The following is a 21,427-nucleotide window of genomic DNA, read 5'->3' as shown; positions in this document are numbered from 1 at the left end:
GGGGAACCTCCAAGCTTTGGGGGTGGGGGGGGAGGAGGCAGCAAAGCGAGGGACTGAGGGACTCCTCCAACGACAAGGGTTGGGGAAGAAGAGAAAGGGCTATTCCGCTCCAGTCACGGGAGGGGAATATGTACTGGCCCAACTGGTGTGCGGTCTTCGGAAAGCGGGGTGTGGGAAGGAAGCCTAGGCTCGGGGTCCACCGACCTCGGCGGAGAAAGGCAACAACCGAAGCCTCCCGACGGTTTCAGGGGAGACGTTCAGAGCTTCCCTGGGAGTTTCTCAGCCTGCCTTTCGGAGGAAGAGGCGGAGGGGGCCTGGGGATGGCGGTGGCCTCGGCCTCGCCCTCCCTCCGTCCCTCTACCTTTGTAGTGGACGCGCAGGTTGTTCTGCGAGAGGCCGATGTAGCTGAATTTGTCCTTCGGGCTCCAGGAGCGCGGCAGCAGCGTCTCCTGCTCGTCCACGGCCGGGTAGAGCCGCTTGAGGCACCGCTTGAGCTCCTTCTCCTGCTCGTTCAGGGCCGGGTCGCCGCCGTGAGGGAAGGGCGCTGGGGCGCTGCTGCTGCTGCTGCCGCCGCCGCTCCCGGCAGGCATGGGCCCAGCTGAGGCGGCGGCGGCTGTTGTGGTGGTGGCGGCGATAGCGGGCGGAGGAGGGGGCGGCGGCGGGGCCGAGGTGGCCGGCGGCGGCGGGGGAGGCGGCGGCGGGTGGAGCAGGAGGGCGGCCGAGGCCGGTGAGGGAGTAGGGTTGCCCGGGGCTTGAGGAGCCGTCGCCGGGAGTTGCTGCTGCTGTTGTTGCTGCTGCTGCCCGGACATGCCGGCCTCCTCCTCGTCCGCTGTCTCGCGCTCCTCCCTTTTGCGCGTGCTGCCCCGCCGCCGCCCCATTGGCCGGGTCCTGTCAGCTGATCCTGTGTTATTTCCTGTGTGTGTGTGTGAGGGGAGAATGGAGAGAGAAACCTCGGCACCACCACCGCGGAGCCGCCCCCGGCTCGACGCGGATCCTCGCCGCCGCCACCCCGCCTCTCGCCGCCCGACTCGCCCGCCTCCCTCCCACGGCACACCAGGCAACGTCTCGCGGCACACTAGTGTGCCGCGGAACACCGGTTGGGAAACACTGCAATAGTCAGTGGCCTGGTTTGGACTCAGGGCTAAATCATTATTTAGCATTCTCCTTTCCTCCTCCTTCCTTGTGTGTTGTTTCATCCAAAGGGGGAACAGCAGCCAATTTTAGCTATATTTCCCTCTCAAACAGGATCAGAAACCATGGTTTAAAGTAGGTTTGCCCAGGCAAACAGTTGCTAAAACCAATAACAGCTTCTAGTTCAGACGAACAGACCAACAGCTGCTCATTGGTAATGGAAGCAAATGTTTCTGATCTCCTCATTATGGAGGAAAACAAGAGTTCATGAGCCCAAGACTAGTACTCAGCTGCTCCAGAGGGCAAGACTAGAACTAGTAATGGGTAGGTAAAGGGACCCCTGACCATTAGGTCCAGTCGTGGCCGACTCTGGGGTTGCGGCACTCATCTCGCTTTATTGGCCGAGGGAGTCAGTGTACAGCTTCCAGGTCATGTGGCCAGCATGACTAAGCTGCGTCTGGCGAACCAGAGCAGCACACGGAAACGCCGTTTACCTTCCTGCCGGAGCGGTACCTATTTATCTACTTGCACTTTGAGGTGCTTTCGAACTGCTAGGTTGGCAGGAGCTGGTATTACATTTGGCACCCAGACCTGAGGCTCCCCATCTCAGCTGTAGCTGCATGCTGCATCACAGTGGTAAAGGTAAAGGGACCCCTGACCATTAGGTCCAGTCGTGACCGACTCTGGGGTTGCGGCGCTCATCTCGCTTTATTGGCTGAGGGAGCCGGCGTACAGCTTCCGGGTCATGTGACCAGCATGACTAAGCCGCTTCTAGCGAAGCAGAGCAGTGCACGGAAACGCCATTTACCTTCCCGCCGGAGCGGTACCTATTTATCTACTTGCACTTTGAGGTGCTTTCGAACTGCTAGGTTGGCAGGAGCTGGGACTGAACAACAGGAGCTCACCCCATTGCAGGGATTCGAACCGCCGACCTTCTGATCAGCAAGTCCTAGGCTCTGTGGTTTAACCCACAGCACCACCTGTGTCCCGCATCACAGTGGTACCAACTTGAATAAAACATTGGGATGGGGTGCACCCACCCTGCCTGGTCCGCCGCCTCCCATCACCAGCTGGGGTGCCAACTTGAATAAAATATGGGGGAGGGGCAGGTAAACCCCAACCCGCATAATTGATCACATGACATGGCACACATACACCACTGGAAAGGCAAAGCCCAAATATTTTATGGGGGGAGATGAAGTGACCTTGGTTCCTAGGAGTTGGCTGCTATGCTTGCCAAACCACACTCCTTCTGAACCAGGGGGTGAGCTGGTGTGCACTCAGACAGGCACATGCAACCTCATGCAATGCAAGAATATGCAGCTGTCTCATACAGGGATCGAACCTGCAACCTTCCAAGTAGTCAGGCAGAGAAAGACCCTTCCCATCACCTGCCAACCAGTCCTTTTAACAGGAAATGCTGGGGTTGAAACTGGGACCTTATGTGTGCAATGCATTGGCTCTACCACTGCTGCGTAGCTCAGTTGGTTAGAGCGTGGTACTGATAATGCCAAGGTTGCAGGTTCGATCCCCGTATGAGACAGCTGCATATTCCTGCATTGCAGGGGGTTGGACTAGATGATCCTCAGGGTCCCTTCCAACTCTATGATTCTATCATAGGAGCATTGTAATTCAAGCACTGACTGGACATCTCCACCGATATATAATCTAGGGAAACGTATCTCTGCTTAGTACGTGGTCATAGGGCAGGCATCCCCAAACTCGGCCCTCCAGATGTTTTGGGACTACAGTTCCCATCATCCCTGACCACTGGTCCTGTTAGCTAGGAATGATGGGAGTTGTAGTCCCAAAACATCTGGCGGGCCGGGTTTGGGGGTGCCTGTCATAGGGCACCCAGGACATGATTCTGCAATGCTACCCTAGGAGTCTTGAAGATGGGTGTCTGGTTTGTTACTTAAAGGCATTGTGCAACACTGCCTGTCTCCTTCCAAGACCGAACTGGCCACATCGCTATAATTTTCAAGCCCACATCTATTTGCAAAGACTTTGCTTTGCTGTGCATTTTGGCCACACTAAAAACCATAGGCTGCCATTTTCTTACACACTATATCTTTAATTGCAAGGTTGGGCAAAACACCATAAGAGACAGCATGCACTGAGCTCAAAGCTACATTCCTTGCCAGTTGCCAGTGTGGGCACTGATGGCGAGTCTTGCGGCTCCTGGCGGGAGGACAGGGGGAATTAATCGGAATTCCTGAACACTAAAAAAAGAACTCCGGTAAGGCTGGTGATGGTCTGCAGGATAAAAATCAGGAATAAATAAATACATACAAGTTGCATTTCTAAGCCCTGATGGCAACTTCCCGCTCCCGCCTCTGCAAAGCCGTGCTGGGAGGGGCTGCTTTGCCACAGAGAAGCCGTGGCTGGCAAGGGAATTGCTTCCTTAACCCATCTTCCGCCTGCAGATTCTCCTCTGCAGCTTCTCCCTCGACCACTTTCTCCCTGCTGGTGTGCATTGGGGGTGTTGGGGCTGAAGAGGGAAGACCACCAGCAGCTGGCACTGGAGCCCATGATAGGCTGAGCCGCCCCCTCACTGGTTGCAAGAAGGCAGGCAGGTAGGAGTTCATAGATGGGTGGGGCAGCGCCCCATTCACCCTCATGGACCTGCCGCAGGAGGGAGTTGTTCCTGGTGCCAATCTTCACTGGCCGGCTTGCATGCTTGCCATTTTGTGGTTCGCTTCAGAGGCCAAAGATCAAGCTCCCTCCTGTGAGTTCCTCTGCCCTCTGAAGCTTTGGGGTGCGCGGCTTAGGAGAGGGCATTCTCCGGCAGCCCCTAAGTCGTGCAATTCCCATTGCGCCTGACAACTCCATGGCACAGTTTTTGTCATTTGCTGGAGACGCATCTTTTCCGGGACATATCTCGAGGGCCCACACTAGTTGTGATTGTGATTTGTTCTGAGCTTCTTTTTAATGTTGCCTTCTGCATCCCTGCAGGGACCTTCTTATGAAGAGCAAGCCAGAATAATATTATATTAACCATGAGAAAGAGTGACGACCGCCGCCTCCCGCCGCGCGCGCCTGGCGTGGATAATTTGGTGCCCTTGTTCTGTCTACGCGTCGCTCGAAGCAGCTTTAGATCCACCCTTCTTTTCTGGAAATGGGATGTTGGGGGGGGGGGTGGAGGTAGGAGGGAGAGAAGGGCTGGGGGTGGAGATCCGACTCGCTTTTCTTTTCAGTGGGTCAGGAGGTTCCCCGCGGCTCTTGCCAGGAGCGCTTTCACTGCCACATTTTTATTTGCGCACAAAGAGGAGACGGGACCACTCAGCCAGCTCCGCCACCCCCGCGAAGATAAGCCGCCTTACGACACCCCCCCTCTAACCCGCCCCTCAGGAATAGCCCCTGCGCTCCCCACCCCCAACCTCCCTTGCCCAGGATCGAAAGGACTCGCTGGAGATTCGCGAGGAGCCGGAGAAACCGCGAACACGAGCTTCGCTCTTTCTTCTTCTTGGAGATCTCCGAAGGGGCGGGCAGGGAAGGCGCGGAGATGAGTTTTGCCAGACGCTGAGAGGGGAGCGCAGCCGCCTGGGGAGTTCCGGGCAATTTCCGTCCTCCTCCAGCTCTCCCCTTTTTCTCGGTTGCTTTCTTAGGACTTGCCTTCGGACTGCCTGGGCATTGGGAGAGAGGGGAGCGGGGAAGAGGAAACTTCGTATCTGTCTGGTCTTCGCTCTCCTCGGATACTTCAAACGCCGTCGCGGAAACCGCAGGCGCTTCTGGTCTCGATTAGACGACGGTCCTTCGCTGCCTTCGCCAGCGCTTTTTTCCGGCTGCTGAGAAAACCCCCTTCCCGGATTTGCAAGCCCCTGGGGGAGCCTCTGACGGACCCATCGCTTGTTGCAGCCAGGACGGAGCCCCTTGATTTACACCCGTCACCCCAGTTACCCCAAAACCTCAAATCTCTTCCTTTCTCTGTCTCCCCGCGCGCCTTTTCTTCTCCCTTCCTCCCAACTTCTGAGCTCCCCTCCTTTCCAGTCCTCTCTTAAATAGCAGCCCCCCTCCAGCCAGCCCTTCCCACCAGCAAGGTGACCTTCTTGACCTGTCCCCCCCCATTTAAAAAAGTCATTGCCTTCAGTTGCCCTCCCTCCTTCCAGAGGAGCAATCTGTTTCCCCATATCCTCTGACGCATCAGAAGATAGCCCCTATATAGAAGAGCCCCCCCAGCAAACTCCATCCCACCTCAAACCCCACCTCCAGCTCCTGCCACAGGTGAGAAGAGAAACCTGAGGATTCCCTTACACCTTCCCAATACACCTCCCCTCACCCTAAGACATCACCTGCAAGGATGGGAGCTGTTTGCCCACTGGCACTGGCACTTTGCCTTCTGGTGGGGCTTCTCTGCCCCTTCAACCCTGCCCAGGTGGAGGCGCAGTCGGTGTTGACCGACCATGAAATCGAGGAGTTCTTGAAAGGCTTCCTGGGGGAGGTTGAGGAGGAAGACACAGAAGGTCGGGAGGCTGAGAAAGTGGCCCTGGGCGAGGAGCTTCCCGAAAACCAAGGAAGGCTGGACCCTGCAGAAAGGGGCAAAGCCCCCACAGAACTGGAAGAAGGTGAGAGCGACCATCTATTGTGGGATGGGTGGGTTCTCCAGGGAAGAGCCGTAGCTCAGCGGAAGGACGTGTTCTCTTCCGTTCAGAAGGCACCAGGTTTGATCCTGAGCATCTCAAGTTAAAAGAATTTCAGGTGGCAGGGGACGGGAAAGAGATTCTGCTTGAGACGCCAGAAAGCTGCTGGGAGGGGCTGTGGATCAATGGTAGAGCATCTGCTTGCCTGCAGAAAGTGCCAGGTTCATTCTCCAGCATCTCTAGGTAGGACTGGGAGAGGACACCCCACCCAGCCTAAAAACGCTGAAGACCTGCTGCCAGTCAGTGTCTTCTTCTTTGGCGATCACTCGTAGCTGAGTAAGATTGTCTTCCATGAACACGGTTTTAACAGTGAGTCCGTAAAGATGTTGAAGCATCACTAGTGATCTTTGCTTCTTCCAGTGTAGAGAACTGAGCAAGAGGGACCATTGGTCTGTCTTGGTATGAGGCAGCTTTGTATAGCCATTGCAATGTGCTTCTAGGAAATGGTGCAGTAGTTTAAGACTCAGGACTTAACAGTTTGACAGGGGATGCTCTCTTTAGAAAGCAATGTGTCCTACTTCAGTTACATGTGGTAGGCCAGCTCTGCCTACCTTTTTTTTGTGTGCCTACTCTGTGTAGGGATGCAGATGGCACTGCGGTCTAAACCACAGAGCCTAGGGCTTGCCAATCAGAAGGTCGGCGGTTCGAATGCCCGTGACGGGGTGAGCTCCCGTTGCTCGGTCCCTGCTCCTGCCCACCTAGCAGTTCGAAAGCACGTCAGAGTGCAAGTAGATAAATAGGTACCGCTCCAGCGGGAAGGTAAACGGCGTTTCCGTGCGCTGCTCTGGTTCGCCAGAAGCAGCTTAGTCATGCTGGCCACGACCCAGAAGCTGTCTGTGGACAAACGCCGGCTTCCTCGGCCTGTAAAGCGAGATGAGCGCCGCAACCCCCGAGTCGTCTGCCACTGGACTTAATGGTCAGGGGTCCCTTTACCTTTTGCTTTACTCTGTGTACATCAAGTGCTTGGAGGGGGAAAGAGCTCACTTGCTGGGTGAGAAGAGCAAACATTGGTTAATCTAGCTCAGTATTGTCCACACACTGACTGGGAGAGGTTCTCGGGGGGTTTCAGAAGGGGAACATTTCCAGCCCTGCCTGGAGATGCCAGGAATTGAACTTGGGACTTTCTGCATGCAAAGCAGATGCTCTAAGACTGAGCATCGGCCCTTCCTTTCTTTCAGGAATTGTGATGTGTGGTTCACCCACAGTGAAGCAGACTAGCTTTGTTGGTCTGCCACAGCAGAAACAACAAGGAGTTTTGTGGCATCTTCAAGGCTTAACAGAATAATTTGTAGTAAATGGTTCCACCAGTAAGAATCTACTTCATCAGTGTTAAATATTATTATTATTAATTATTTTGAAGCATGTGGTTACAGAACAAATGGGGCATACTTCTAAGGATCCCAGACACAAACCCAAAGTGAACACACACACCAGTTTGAAAGAAAATCTGCAGTATTAAAGCTACCCATATTATCTGTAAGCCTCGAGATAAATTTTTAAATATTTGGAAACTAGCACTGCAGTAGGAAGAAGGCCCAAGATTCCCCCCCACTTTTCGTTATTGCCTGCTATTTGTGCAAAGGCTTTTGACCAAGGATGTGTGCATGTGTTGTATCAGTTCCTCAACACTCAGGGTAATTTAACCGTTTTAATAATGATTCCCAGCAGGGGGCAGAAAGGTCCACGTGTATAACCTCGTAGGTCTGTCATTTTTTTATCTAGGATTGTGCAGTCAGTATTCTGGATTTAATGAAGGAGAGGGGATGGGATAAGCTGAGAAAGGTACACTTGTTTCCTGGCCTGTGCCTGCTTTTTAAAAAAATATTTAGTAAAATATTATCATTCATTTCCTTCCTGGAAATTCAAAGCAGCAAGCATAGGTTTCGCAGGCAATATCACACCCAGACAATAACCAGAGTTAGATCAACTTAGTTTTAGAAAGTTGCTACATCATGTGTCTTCAGATGATGCCCTGTGATTCTATGAGAGGAAATAGTATGGGTTGTATTAAAGGTAAAGGGACCCCTGCCCATTAGGTCCAGTCGTGACCGACTCTGGGGTTGCAACGCTCATCTCGCTTTATTGGCCGAGGGAGCCGGTGTACAGCTTCCGGGTCATGTGGCCAGCATGACTAAGCCGCTTCTGGTGAACCAGAGCAGCGTACGGAAATGCCGTTTACCTTCCCGCTGGAGTGGTACCTATTTATCTACTTGCACTTTGACGTGCTTTCGAACTGCTAGGTTGGCAGGAATGGGTTGTTTTAGTGAGGAATAGATATGCAAGAATTGCCCCCAAGCAGCAAAGATGAACTGCATCCCAAAGCAGCTTTCCTGTATGTAGCTGATGTTTGCCAGGTGCAGATTTGCACCTGCACTGCATGGTTTATCTGATCCTTACTGAAAGCGCTTCCTGTGTTCTTTGGCGCCAGCGGTTGCTCGTGCTTTGTTGTGTGCAGCCAGAGCGGGAGCTGAGCCCCCAGGTCGGCAGAAGGATGAAAGAATTTAAATTCAAGTCGGCTAATCCCCAAACATTATTACTATCAAGGGTTTCTGAACATGGTTTACATGTGTTGAGCTGCAGGAAATTCTCACCTGACAGCTAGCTTGAGAGAATATCAGGAGAAACTGTCCCTAGCAGTGATGAGATACTATATTACATGCATAGTCCACCTTTCCTCCAAGAAAAATCAAGACAGCGCACGTCATTTTCCACTCCCCATTTTATCCTATCAACAACCCAGCTCAATATTGTTTTTCTGCCTGTAGTGAAGGTCAAGATGGGGTCCCCTCCATTCCATGTTCCCAAGCCATGGAGAATCGAACCTTATTTCAATGCTGGCACCTGAGGCCGGCAGGTCAGTTGTAGTGATGCAGAATGGGCAGTGTGGCACACACAGGTGTTGCAACCTGTCCCGCACCCCCCTAATGGGGGTACGGCTGGGGGCTCAAGAGGAATGGCTGAGGGTCTGCCACCACTGTCTGCCTGCATCTGCTGCCTAAGGTGGTTGCCTCACTCTGCCTAATGACAAGGTTCTCCCTTCCTGAGTTAAGTGAAGCTGAGAGATAGCGACTCAGTGGGGATTTCAACTTGGGCCTCCCAAATCTTACTCCAACACTTTAATCACTATGCCACACTAAACTTACTAACATATTTCTAGGCTGCTTCACCAGGCTTCTTTTCCCAGCTTTCCTGGGCATCTCATAGACCCAGGAAAGCTACACAGAGACAATTCCCTGCAAGAGATCATACCTTCCGACATTTCTGCGATGGAAATAGGAACATCAAATAAGGATGCCCCAATGAAAAGAGAGACATTCTGGGATCAAATCAGAAACCAAGGCAGCTTCTGTAAATCCAGGACTGTCCCTGGAAAATAGGGACACTTGGAGGAGCTGAGAGATGCTTGTTGACTTATCAATGTGTTCTGGCAACAGAACTGGCACTTGTGCCATACATCTGATATGACAAATGTACATATTTGCCATGCCATTTACACAGAGATAATATGGACGTGCCACATGTTTCTAACATAGACCTCTAAAACAACTCCACATGCTACCATCCAAGACCAGGCCCATTCTCCCAGGCCCTGAAAATGGAGACATTCAGATATGTTCCTGTGACAGCTACATTCGTAGTTCCTTCTTTTCTTGTCCAAATACCGTTGTATTTGTGTTTTTGTCCGCCCCTCTAACGTTGGTCTTAAGGCACCATCGTCTACCAGTCATGCCTCTTGCTTTTCTTTTCTTTTTTTAAAAGATATTTATTAGAATTTTACAAAATGAAAAAATAAAAAATAAAAATACAAAATAAAAATAGTTAAAAAACAATTCCATCTTTCCATCACTTATCTTTCATTTGCTTGTTTCCCGGACCTCCTCACACCTCCCTTTTTGTATTCCAGTTCAATTTGTTAGTTCAGCAAATCCTTTCCCTCTTTGTTAATCCTAGTCTTTAATCTTCAAATATTGTAACATTAAATTTTTGCCTGTTAATAATCCATTTTTTCATATTCCTTATAGCGTTATAGCTAAAAACCACATAACTTTTCATCCAACATCATTCTAACATTCATTAATTTTACAATATTTCTGTAGGTAGTCTTTAAATTTCTTCCAATCTTCTTCCACCGACTCTTCTCCCTGGCATGCCTCTTGCTTTTCAGGAGCCAATGAACTAGCCTAGGAATCGACGTTTGGAATTACACAAGCAGAATCATGCAGGTTGGCATCTGTGTGAGGAACAGGGGACATTTGTGCATGCAGCCTGGATTTTTCCCTGCATGGTGTCACACCTGACAATGAGTCTGTCTGAATGTAGACACTTGTACAGGCTGCTTCAAAAAAATAAGGGTTCCCTCCAATGCTCTTCTGCGTTCCATTCAGATTTCTATTCTCCAGTCACTGGAAATGTGGTTTGGCTCTCAGCACAACCTCCAACAAGATATCCTTGCTTTGCGGCTTGGCTGCAGGAGGAAAACTTTTGAGAGCTGTGACTCCATCTCGTCTTCTGTTCATGTGTGGATTTAGTACAGCTACAGGGATGGTACTTCTCTCCTGGCAGGAAGAGAGGTTGTGAATGACTGTTGCTTGATAGGGTTGCTGTATAGGTGACATAGCAAGAAAAAGGGGAATAATGCAGAGTTGCCACTGGGGATCACAGATAAGCTAGAGGCCAGCTAGTGCTTCTCACTCAAAAACTCTTTTAAAAAAAATATGAAAGTTGAACCTGTAGTTAAGCTATAAAGGGAAAATATAAAAGAGGCAAATTGCCATGCGGTCCTCACATGCTTTGACATGTTTTTCAGCTGGAGATCAGTACAAAATGAAGGGAAGGCAAGCCGGGCGCTACAGCTGTGTAAAGAGAGGCATCTGCATTTTACTGGGGGTGGGGAGGCAAGAAGCCTCCATTCTGGGTAAACTAGCTTGCTCATAAGCCACAACCACACCATAAAGTACTATTATGCCGTGTTTCCACCCAAGAAACCCTGGGAACTGTAGTTTGTTAAGGCAGCTGAGAGTTAGGTTAGCAGTCCCCTATTCCCCTCACAGAGGTGCAGTTCCAAAGCTCCCTGCAAGGAAGAATGGTTTGTTAAACCACTCTGAGAATTGTAGCTCTGTGAGGGGAAGAGGGGTCTCTGAATATCTCTCTGCTCACAAACAACAGCTCCCAGAATTCTTCGGACGAAGCCGTTAAAGTGTGTTTTAAATGTATGGGTGAGGACACTATCCTGTTGTCACTGTGGGAGCAACTTCTGGTCCAGGTAAATTCTATAGGTGACCGGGGGGGGGGGGGGGGGGCAGGGGACGCCATCTTGCATTTCGCCTCAGGCAGCAAAATGCCCAGCTCTGGCAAACGGAGAGAATGAAGGGAAGCTTGGCATTCTGTTTCGCTGTGGTGGAAGCGAGTTGTGGCGAACGAGAAAGGAGGTCATTGCTCCCTCTTTCCAGTGAGGTCGCTGACCGCTGCTTGCAGAGGAAAATGAGGGCAGGCAGTGCAGGAATTTGTGCCTCTCTTCCCCGCATGTGGGTGGGTAGGAGAAAAGGCCTGGCCCTAGAGGGATGGTCTGCGAGCCCAAGCAGTTTGCTGCTCTCCCCGGAGCGAAAGACAGTCCCTGTGGTAGCACAGAAGGAATTCCACTCCTGGGTTGGTTTGCAGCTCACTGCCCAGAGGGTACAAGTACCACAGGCTGTTGCTCAGCCCCACAGACCAAGGAATTACTGATGCTCAGAACTTTGGAATGAGGCTGCGGCTGTCTGTGGGGCTGTGAAGTGACATAGCCCTTACTCACTGGCCTTCCTTTAGAGACGGGGCCTCTGACTCACAGAAGAGAGCCCCATATGCACAAATTTCATGTGTCAGGGAAAAGAGGATGGAAAGAAGAGTTTTCAGAAAAATCAGTGTGCAGTCCCGGCTATGATGGCTATGTTCTGTCTCCATCATCGGAGGGATTATGTCTTTGAATATTGATTGCTGGGAAGTGTGGTCTCACATTCAGGTCCTGCTTATGGGGTTCCCATAGGTCTCTGGTTGGCTACTGGGAGAACAGGATTCTGGGTTTGATGGGCTTAGGGCCTGAATCCAGCAGAGCGTTTCTTTTATTTCCTTATTACTCCATGAATCCTGGATATTGTTTGTTTGGGGGTTTGTTTGGGAGAGCCAGTGTGGTGTGGTGGTTAAGAGCGGTAGTCTCGTAATCTGGTGAACCGGGTTCACGTCTCCGCTCCTCCACATGCAGCTGCTGGGTGACCTTGGGCCAGTCACACTTCTCTGAAGTCTCTCAGCCCCACTCACCTCACAGAGTGTTTGTTGTGGGGGAGGAAGGGAAAGGAGAATGTTAGCCGCTTTGAGACTCCTTAAAGGGAGTGAAAGGTGGGATATCAAATCCAAACTACTACTACTACTACTCTTCTTCTTCTTCTTCTTCTTCTTCTTCTTCTTCTTCTTCTTCTTCTTCTTCTTCTTCTTCTTCTGAGCTGCTCTCAGTGGGGCCTCCTCCCTGATTCTCCACACCCTCACACCCTCTGGTCTGTCTTTGCCCATGTGACTCCCTGTGCTGGTCCCGTGGTGTCAGGTGATGCTGTGGTTGCTCGAGAGCAAACAGGCAAGACTCCAACCTGTCTTTTCCAAGCTTTATTCTTAGTGCAAACTATATACAGTGAAGACCGTCGTAAGTTCATGTCTGGCTCAATCGCTAGCAGAATCTGGGAGTGATCAGTCTTTGTACCTCCCCCAGCATAACAGCCGTGTGACCCCCAACCTTCTCCACCCCTCCCTGCGCCGAAACCTACTGCGCAGAATGGGCGCTGGCAAAGGGGTACTTCCCTCCTCTCCTGTTAGCTCAGGCTCGGTGTTGAGGCTCTCCCTAGCATCCCCTGGTCGCTGCACCTCCTCTCCACTGGAGGTGGGTCTTTCCTCCTCGCCGGAGGAGGAACTGCTTTGCAAGATTTTCGGAGGTTCCCTATAACACAACTGCCTTTCCACCTCTCGCCTCTGAGCTGATGGCAGTTCCCTGACACGTGGGTTACCCGAGAAGCGAGGTCCAAGTCTGGTCCGTGGTCAAAGGTGCAACATGGAGGCAGTCCGTAGTAGCTGAAGCTGGGTGCAGGGCAGGGAGTCGGGTGAAGTCAGGAACAGGCTTGCAAGCAGGAAGCCAGGGCAGGTCAGGAGCTCAGGCAGGAAAGCAGGACAGGGTTCAGGCAGGAACTAGCAACCAACAATGTTGCTCCTGCAACTGGGGACTGGGGCTGGCCGGCTTTTATCTGCCCCCAGGCATAGGCCCTGATCCTCTGGTGACTCGCCTCTCCTGGCCTGGAGTTGAGCACTCCTTCCTCCTGCGGGAACTTAGTTCCCTCCGCCTCTCTGCCCTGAGCCTCTGCAGCTCAGGAGAGGCTGGAGGGTTACCAGACCCAGAGGCAACCTCAGCTTCCTCTGACGGGGCTGAGAGTGGAGCACCTGCAGGCAATGGGTCCTCCATCACCTCAGGAGCCTGAGCAGACTCAGCTGATGCCTGCACCCGAGGATCCAGCACAGGTGAGGACCCTTCAGGCTCAAGCCCCAGCCCCGGCTCAGCTGGTTCTGGAGGCGGGGAATCCTGTGCAGGCTGGGATTTCTCAGGTTCAGCCTCCGAGTCCAAATCCCAGGCCATCACACTCCCTCTGAGTTTGTGCCATCTCCCAGAGGATGTGTCCAACATGACTGTGGGGGATACCGCTGCTTCTCCGTGAACCTTTTGTTACTGAAAAGCAGCACCACGCAGAGAACATCACAGCGCTCTATTTTTTATTTTTTTAAAAAAACCATTTATTTGGTTTTTCAGATTAAAATATTACAGTCACATGTCCAACATACATTGGCTCCCAGTATGTTTCTGAGCCCAATTCAAAGTGTTGGTGCTGACCTTTAAAGCCCTAAATGGCCTCAGCCCAGTATACCTGAAGTATACCTTCATCGTTCAGCCCAGACACTGAGGTCCAGCTCCGAGGGCCTTCTGGCGGTTCCTTTACTGTGAGAAGCGAGGTTACAGGGAACCAGGCAGAGGGCCTTCTCGGTAGCGGCACCTGCCCTGTGGAACATCCTCCCATCAGATGTCAAGGAAATAAGCAACTATCTGACTTTTAGAAGACATCTGAAGGCAACTTTGTTTAGGGAAGTTTTAAATGTTTGATGTTCTGTCATATTTTTAATATTCTGCTGGGAGCCATTGAGAGTGGCTGGGGAAACCCAGCCAGATGGGCGGGGTATAAATAAATTATTATTATTATTACTACTACTACTACTACTACTACTACTACTGCTGCAAACTGCTGTGGAATTGGAGAGCACTGAAGTTAAGATTGGAAAAAATGAGAAACCAAGAAAAACAGAAATTGACAGGGACTGACCATGTTTCTTCTCTTGCAGCAACACAGGAGCCCGTGAGACAGAAGCCCAAGAAAGGGAAAAAGGAGAAAGGGCCCAAACCAACCAAGAAGCCTAAAGAGAGGCCTCCCAAGGGTCCTAAGAAGGAGAAGCCCCCCAAGCCCACCAAAAAGCCAAAGGAGAAGCGCCCAAAGGCAACCAAGAAACCTAAGGAGAAATCTCCCAAAGCCACCAAGAAACCATCAGGGGGGAAGAGAACAGAGAAGCCTTCTCCTCCTGTCCAACCATATGAGGAAGAGGAGAGGTACCACTTCCCAGAAAGGCCACTGAGCCCACCACCAGCCAGGGAGGAAGATGGCTATGGAGTGCCCGATTCATCCCGATTTCACTCTCCCTATGGGAGGGAAGATGAGCATTCACGAGTGAATGAAGAAGGCGGGGAATGTAAGTTCCTGTTTCTTTCTCCCATTAGTCGCATTGCATGGGAAAGGGACCTTTTTTTCCCTTCAGGGAAGTCTTTTTTATTGCATTTCTTGATCATCCTTCTTCAGAAACTCTTGATTAAAGCAAATAAACCCTGAAATTTTCCCAGAACATGCTTCGGACAATGACGTATAAAGCCCATTCCACTATTCACAGGCCTAGGGTTTCCAGGGCAGACAACAAAAGAAAGGTGCAAGGGACTTTTTTTGAGCCTGAGGCAGAGGCAGAGCAACCTGCTCCGATACCCGGAGCAGTGCTCATCCCAGAGGCATGGCATGTTGCCTGTGGGGGGGCGTGGCGTGCCTCCCGTGGGTGTGCAATGAGTGGCGCATGGCCCGGGGGGTGCCACCAATCGGGGGTCGGCATTTTGTCACACACCCCCTTTGGAATGGCACCCGGGGTGGCCGTCCCCCCGCTCCCGCCTCAGAACGCCCCTGGCCTAAGGGCAGCAGCATTCCCTTCTGGGCAGCCTTTCCAGGGCGAGACAGGGATCTCTGTGGAGGCGAGCACCTGGTTTGTGCACACACACAAACACAGATTGTGTGCATGGTGCAATGGCCCTTCCTGCCCCCAACACGCTACGCCACTGCATAAGTATTGTGGTATTTATAGTCCAAAGTACGTGTTTCCCTATATAGGAGTAATGATGATATATTTTGAGGTCTATGGGGCAAGGGATGGAGAGGAAGTGTAGCTATTTGGTAGGTCCATCTGGTATGCATGTGTAATGCATGCGCCAGTGAGGTCATAGAATGAAGAGGGAGGGAAGGGAGAAGCACAGGATTCTAGGGAAAGGATAGTTTATTAAAAATGGGTTGTTGTCCGAGAGAGTGGGGAGGGAAGCCGAGGAAAAGGAACTGAGGAGGAAGATGCTAAAGAGATACCCGAGGGACAAGGGGGAAAACTGGAGGAGGGAGATGGCGTGCCATATGGATTTTTGTAATATTCTAAATTATATTTGTACCGGTTTAATACTGTTAGATATTACGCTCCAAGAGAGCCAGACAGGTGGATCTGCAAACCACCACCATTTAAAATTCCCATAATGCCCTAGAGCAACACTACGCCAGGGGCATTGTGGGAAGCTAAAATGGTGGCAGCACCCAGACCCCAGCTGACTGGAGTGCCATAAAAGGGTTATTTTAAATGGGACTGAAGATATTAGGCACCAGCAAACGAAATGTGAACATCGTTAATGAAACTGATAAGCTGTAATTACCATAACTTTTTATAACAGGGGCCCATCTACACGTTAAGACAGAAACTTGATCTCCTCTTAGTAACTGTAGCTCTGGCCTGAGGGAAACAAAAATAGGCAACAAACTGCAGACCCCATAATTCTTTGGGGCAAGCCATTGCCACTAAACTGGTCTACGATCAATCAGAAATGGGGAATTCGTTCCCCCCCCCAATGTATTTGAACTCTAGCTTGCATCTTCCATGACCATTGGCCATGCTTGCTGGGGTTGGTGGGAGTTGGAATCAAACCACATCTTGAGGTCCACCTGCTCCTCCCTGACCTGCCCCAGCATTATTGAATTGAAGTATAGATCTGTCAGGCACTGAATGCTATCCAATTCATGACAGGCAGCTGACACTCTTGTAGCGCAAAGAGCAACACACTTAAGGGGAGTTGGTATACTCGCTGTTATAATTTGTTAATTGGCCAGTTTTGGTTTTAGTCTATAGGATAGAGGGGTGTTGTTCATTCATATTTATTAGACTTGGGAGCAGTTGACAACAGCCTCTCCTCATCTGTAGGAACATGGGAAACTGTTACACTGAATCAGACCATTGGTCCACGTAGCTCAGTGTCCTACACTGACGGGCTCTCCAGGGTTTTAGGCAGAAGCTTTTTCCAGACTTACGTGGAAGACTTACATGGAGATGCTGTGGATTGGACCTGGGACCTTCTGCATGCAAAGCAGATGCTCTCAACACTGAGCTATGGCATCTCCCCTTCCATAGATCAGATCAGTGCATATGTTTTTACAGGGAGCATGGCCAAGCGATGCTTTTCCTCTTCCCTTTCAGATAACCTCATGTTTACTGGTCTGCCAGGGAATCTTCTAACCATCACAGATTATCTTCACTCTCTCTAAACGCTTCCTGCTACCCCTCTCCCTTTCCCTCTCCCCACTTTCTGTATAACTCCTTCATAAGCAAGTCCAACTTAAATGACACTGACTCTATTTCTCCACCCCTCCCTAAGGGTCTTCACCATCGTTTTGGGCTCCTAAACTGCTGCTCCCACTCCAGCCTTGGTCTGTCAGGTAGTGACGGGGGCTTCTGTTTGTCCCGTGTCTAGAAAACAGTTTTCCGCTTGATTCTCACTGTCTAGGCATGGGTCTGAGTGGTTTTCCCTTTTGCTGCTTTCCCAGAGTAATCCCTCTCTTTAGTCTTAAATTGGAGCAATTGTCAATCTAGAGGAAAACTGAATTGCTGGGTGAATAAGCCCTGGCTTTCTGCATGCACTGAGGACTACGATTTTTTCTCCTAGGAACTGAATGCCCTTGGAGGAGTCGTGGGCACCCACAGCCATATTTACTTTGGCCCTAAGACTTTTGCCTGGAACTACAGACTGAAACAAAATATGTCTGTCTGTCTGTCTGTCTGTCTGTCTGTCTGTGCCTTGTTCAGTCAGTTTTTCTGCCTTCCCTTCTTCCCAGTTGTTGTGTCTTTGCTTCCTCATAATCTCTGACCTAGCTCTTTTATTTCATTTTATTCCGCAGCTCTTTTCCCACATGAGCCAACGGAACCACGATGGGATGAGAAACAGGATCCAACCAGGCATCGCAGTAAGAGCAAGTCAGCATGCGGGACATGGGGAGAGAGGGTGCGTGTGGGACTGTGGGGCAGAGGAACGTCCAAGCTGGGGAAGGAGGAGCGCTGATCACGGGAGCACGGGGGCACAGATCAGGAATGAACAAGGGTGAGTCCACTGGGGAGGAGAGGCATTGGACCAGGGTTTACCATCTGTGGGACAAGAAAGCTTTAATGTATACGCACCTCATAGATCAACCAGGGATTCCTTTAAAAAAAGGATTAGACAAAATCATGGAGGACAAGGTGACTATGCTTTTCCTCCACTGCCAAAGACATTGCGTCTCTAAATACCTGTTGCTAGGAATCGCAGGTGAGCAGACTGCTGTTGTGCTCATGCCCAGCTTTCAGGCTTCCCTTAGGCACCTGACTGGCCACTGTGAAAACAGGATGCTGGAATAGATGGGCCGTTGGCCTGATCCAGCCGGCTTCTCCTATATCCCTATGTTCTTAATGTAGAAGCTGAATGTGAGCAGCTTAGTTCTGTCCATACAGAGCAGGAACAGAACTCTTTGAGGGCCTTACTATTGTCCTTGTTAATTTTACTCATTTGATTTCTTCCAGCTGACTTCTATGAACCCCCAACTGACCCACAAGAGCCTGGGAGAGATCATTGGAGCCACGAGAGCCGGCCAGGTGAGTCAATGCCCAAGGTCATTGCCCAGATGTGCTAGCCTCAAGTGGCAGCACAGTCTAGGCAGCTCCTAATGTTGGCCAGCCCTTTCCTACTCTAAATTTTCCAACCGGTGGGAATGCAACTACTGTGTGCATCTGAGGACCAAGCCAGCATGCTGCTAGCTTTAAAGGATTTTAAAATAATTCTGTGCCCAGTCCAGCAGCGCACACTAAACTCACTGTAACTCAATACAAGAAGCAGAAATTCATTTTACTGTTCTGTGGCTGCCAACACTGAGCCCTAAGCGGGCATGGAGGGAGAGCCAAGAGTCACGAGCCAGTGCTGACTTTTATTGTCAGGCCATGTTCCAGCTTCTCCTTGAAGCTTTGTAGCAGGGCTGAGGAGAGCCTATGACCATCCAGATGTTGTGGCACCACGCCTCCCACCATCCTTGACCCTTGGCCATGCTGGCTGGGGCTGATGGGAGTTGGAGATGAACAACATCTGTTGTTGTTGTTGTTTAGTCGTTTAGTCGTGTCGGACTCTTCGTGACCCCATGGACCAGAGCACGCCAAGCACTTCTGTCCTCCACTGCCTCCCGCAGTTTGATCAAACTCATGCTGGTAGCTTCAAGAACACCATCCAACCATCTCATCCTCTGTCGTCCCCTTCTCCTTGTGCCCTCCATCTTTCCCAACATCAGGGTCTTTTCTAGGGAGTCTTCTCTTCTCATGAGGTGGCCAAAGTATTGGAGCCTCAGCTTCAGGATCTGTCCTTCCAGTGAGCACTCAGGGCTGATTTCCTTCAGAATGGAGAGGTTTGATCTTCTTGCAGTCCATGGGACTCTCAAGAGTCTCCTCCAGCACCATAATTCAAAAGCATCAATTCTTCGGCGATCAGCCTTCTTTATGGTCCAGCTCTCACTTCCATACATCTAGAGGACCACAATCCTTCCAAGTCAGAAGGAACCAAGGGCCAGCCTGTTCCCAGAGCCTAGGAACCTTCAACCGACCAGGGGATGCTCCAGCCAGTGGCGGAGCAAGCTGACCAGGTGCCTGGGGTGGCACACATGCCCTGCGCCCAAGGGTAGGGCCAGCCACCCGCAGGACAGGGTGAGCCGGGACGGGACGCTCTGCTGGGCCTCTGAGGAGTCTGTCTGCCTCCTCCCACTCAGCCGCCCTACAACTGAGGGGGAGGTGGTGGGCAGACTGTTTGGGGCAGCGTGGAGCCTGCGGGTGCCCAAGCCACTGCGTCACTCACAGCAGAGATGTGTGGCTTGGGCACGCTGCAGGCCCCGCGGTGAGTGCCGCCCGCCATTTTGTCACTCCCCTCAGTGGTGATACCCGGGATGGCCCGCCCCCACCGCTCCCTCTTCCTCCGCCCCTGGCTCCAGCCTTGAAAAATAGAATTGGAAGAGACATGGGAGAAGAGTCTGCTCTGTCTTTTTCACGAGAATCCTTGGGATGTTTGAAGAGAGCTACCTTGCTTCCATCCCACCCCCGACTTAGTCTGCTCTTCTCCAGGCTAAACATCTCTTTCAGACATCCCTCAGACTTGGGTTCCTGTAATCAATGACTCACTGGCATGCAGAACTGCAGGTTCCTAGTGGCTCCCAAGAGTAGCTTGCTCACCATAAGAAGCACAGGCATAAATCTGGGATTCTTAGAAGGGGATCACCGTCTTTCTTGGGCTGCAACATTACAGAGCTGATTTGGCTCTTGAGTATAGCTGTGAAGTGATTCAGACTCATTTAATCAAAGCAGCCTGAAATATACTCGGAGTCTAGTGTGGATTTCATGCTCTTTATTCAGCTCATAGTAGTGAGGAGGAATGGAAGTTCCCCCAAAATGTCTGCTTTATATACATTATTTACACAATGGGCCCCACGTGATTGGCTAATTCCGGGATTCTCCTGTAGGCCAATCAGGTTGCAGATTCACTTCCACCTGGAGTTGGTTGGCTCCTGCGGACCAATCAGACTGCTGCATTCTGGATCCTATTGTTCTAGAACCAATCAGACTGCTGCATACTGAATCCTATTGTTTTGGACCAATCAGACTGTTGCAATTTGGATCCTATTCAACTCTGTACATATCACAGCCCTTTCTCTTAAAAGCAGAGGTCCTAGAACCATGAAGTGACTGTGCTTCTTCTCCTCTTTATCTAGAGACCCCTGGAAAGGTCGAGCCGCCCACGCTGGATTACAATGAGCAGATTGAGCGGGAAGACTACGAGGACTGTACGGTGCTGTTGCTGCTGACTTCCCCTACTTGCCTTTAGTAACCGTTCCTCTCCTTAGGGGGTGGGGCACCCTGTTGTTGTGGGTGGGTAAGCAGTGAGAGGGATGCGGGTGGTGCTGTGGTCTAAACCACCAAGTCTCTTGGGCTTGCTGATCAGAAGGTCGGTGGTTCGAATCCCCGTGACGGGGTGAGCTCCTGTTGCTCTGTCCCAGCTCCTGCCAACCTAGCAGTTCAAAAGCACGCCAGTGCAAGGAGATAAATAAGTACTGCTGTGGCGGGAAGGTAAATGGCGTTTCCACGTGCTCTGGCTTCCGTCACAGTGTTCCATTGCGCCAGAAGCGGTTTAGTCATGCTGGCCACATGACCCGGAAAGCTGTCTGTAGACAAACACTGGCTCCCTCGGCCTGAAAGTGTGTTGAGCGCTGCAACCCCATAGTCACCTTTGACTGGACATAACTGTCCAGGGGTCCTTTATCTTTTTTAGCTTTTTAAGTAGTGAGGGACCATAATTCCAGCACAGTCAATTCTTTGTTTCCCCATTCCTATGGCTGTGAAATGGTCTGACCCTGCGTTTTCTGCTTGTCATTTGAGGCGGGGGATTTCCCCTCTGCAAAACTCAGGAATGGCAATAGTAACACTTTGAAATTGCCCTGGTAGCAAATGGACAACCAATGCAAGCATAGCTGTCAACCGTCCCTTATTTGGGGGGAACCTCCCTTATCCCAGCGCCGTGTCCTGCTGCTGTCCCTTATTGATGGATGTCCCTTAAATTTCCCAGGTTTCATGCTTGCCCGGCTCGGGAAGGAAGCAGTGGCTCGGGGTCCTCCGCCACGAGAGAGCACGCGCGCACGAGCTGCTGTGTCTCTGCCTCTCCCTTTTCCCCCTCAGGGGCGCGTCATGAGGAGACAGTTGGCGGCAGGCAGGCAGGCAGCCCCTCTCTTGCGAGACTTCCGCCGCGCTGCCAGGGGAAGCCGGAGGCGGCAGTGCTGGCAGCGGTGGCAGCGGCTGAGGAGGCGGCCTGAGGGAGGAGGAAGACGAGGGGATAGGGAGGGACGCAGAAGGGCGGCGCTTCAGCGGCTGTGGCGGCGCCGCAACTGCCTCATGCTGGGCTCGCGGGCGGCGTGGGCGAGAGT

The 21,427-nt window shown here is 51.4% G+C and overlaps 1 protein-coding gene across 2 annotated transcripts in view; it reads left to right on the top strand.

Moving 5' to 3' along the window:
• Positions 1–4,336: 4,336 nt before the first annotated feature.
• Positions 4,337–21,427, top strand: part of AEBP1 (AE binding protein 1) — a 52,995-nt gene continuing 35,904 nt past the window's right edge. For both annotated transcript variants that reach the window (XM_028707559.2, XM_028707558.2), the window contains exons 1-5: positions 4,337–5,696; positions 14,175–14,576; positions 17,348–17,413; positions 18,003–18,074; positions 20,222–20,293. In XM_028707559.2, coding sequence (XP_028563392.2) covers positions 5,432–5,696; positions 14,175–14,576; positions 17,348–17,413; positions 18,003–18,074; positions 20,222–20,293 — 877 coding nt within the window. In that variant the 5' untranslated portion in view covers positions 4,337–5,431. The remainder of the gene's footprint in view (positions 5,697–14,174; positions 14,577–17,347; positions 17,414–18,002; positions 18,075–20,221; positions 20,294–21,427) is intronic.

The sequence above is a fragment of the Podarcis muralis genome, chromosome 15 (genome assembly GCF_964188315.1).
Source record: "Podarcis muralis chromosome 15, rPodMur119.hap1.1, whole genome shotgun sequence".
Classification (NCBI taxonomy): domain Eukaryota; kingdom Metazoa; phylum Chordata; class Lepidosauria; order Squamata; family Lacertidae; genus Podarcis; species Podarcis muralis.
This window is presented reverse-complemented; position numbering and strand designations above follow the sequence as displayed.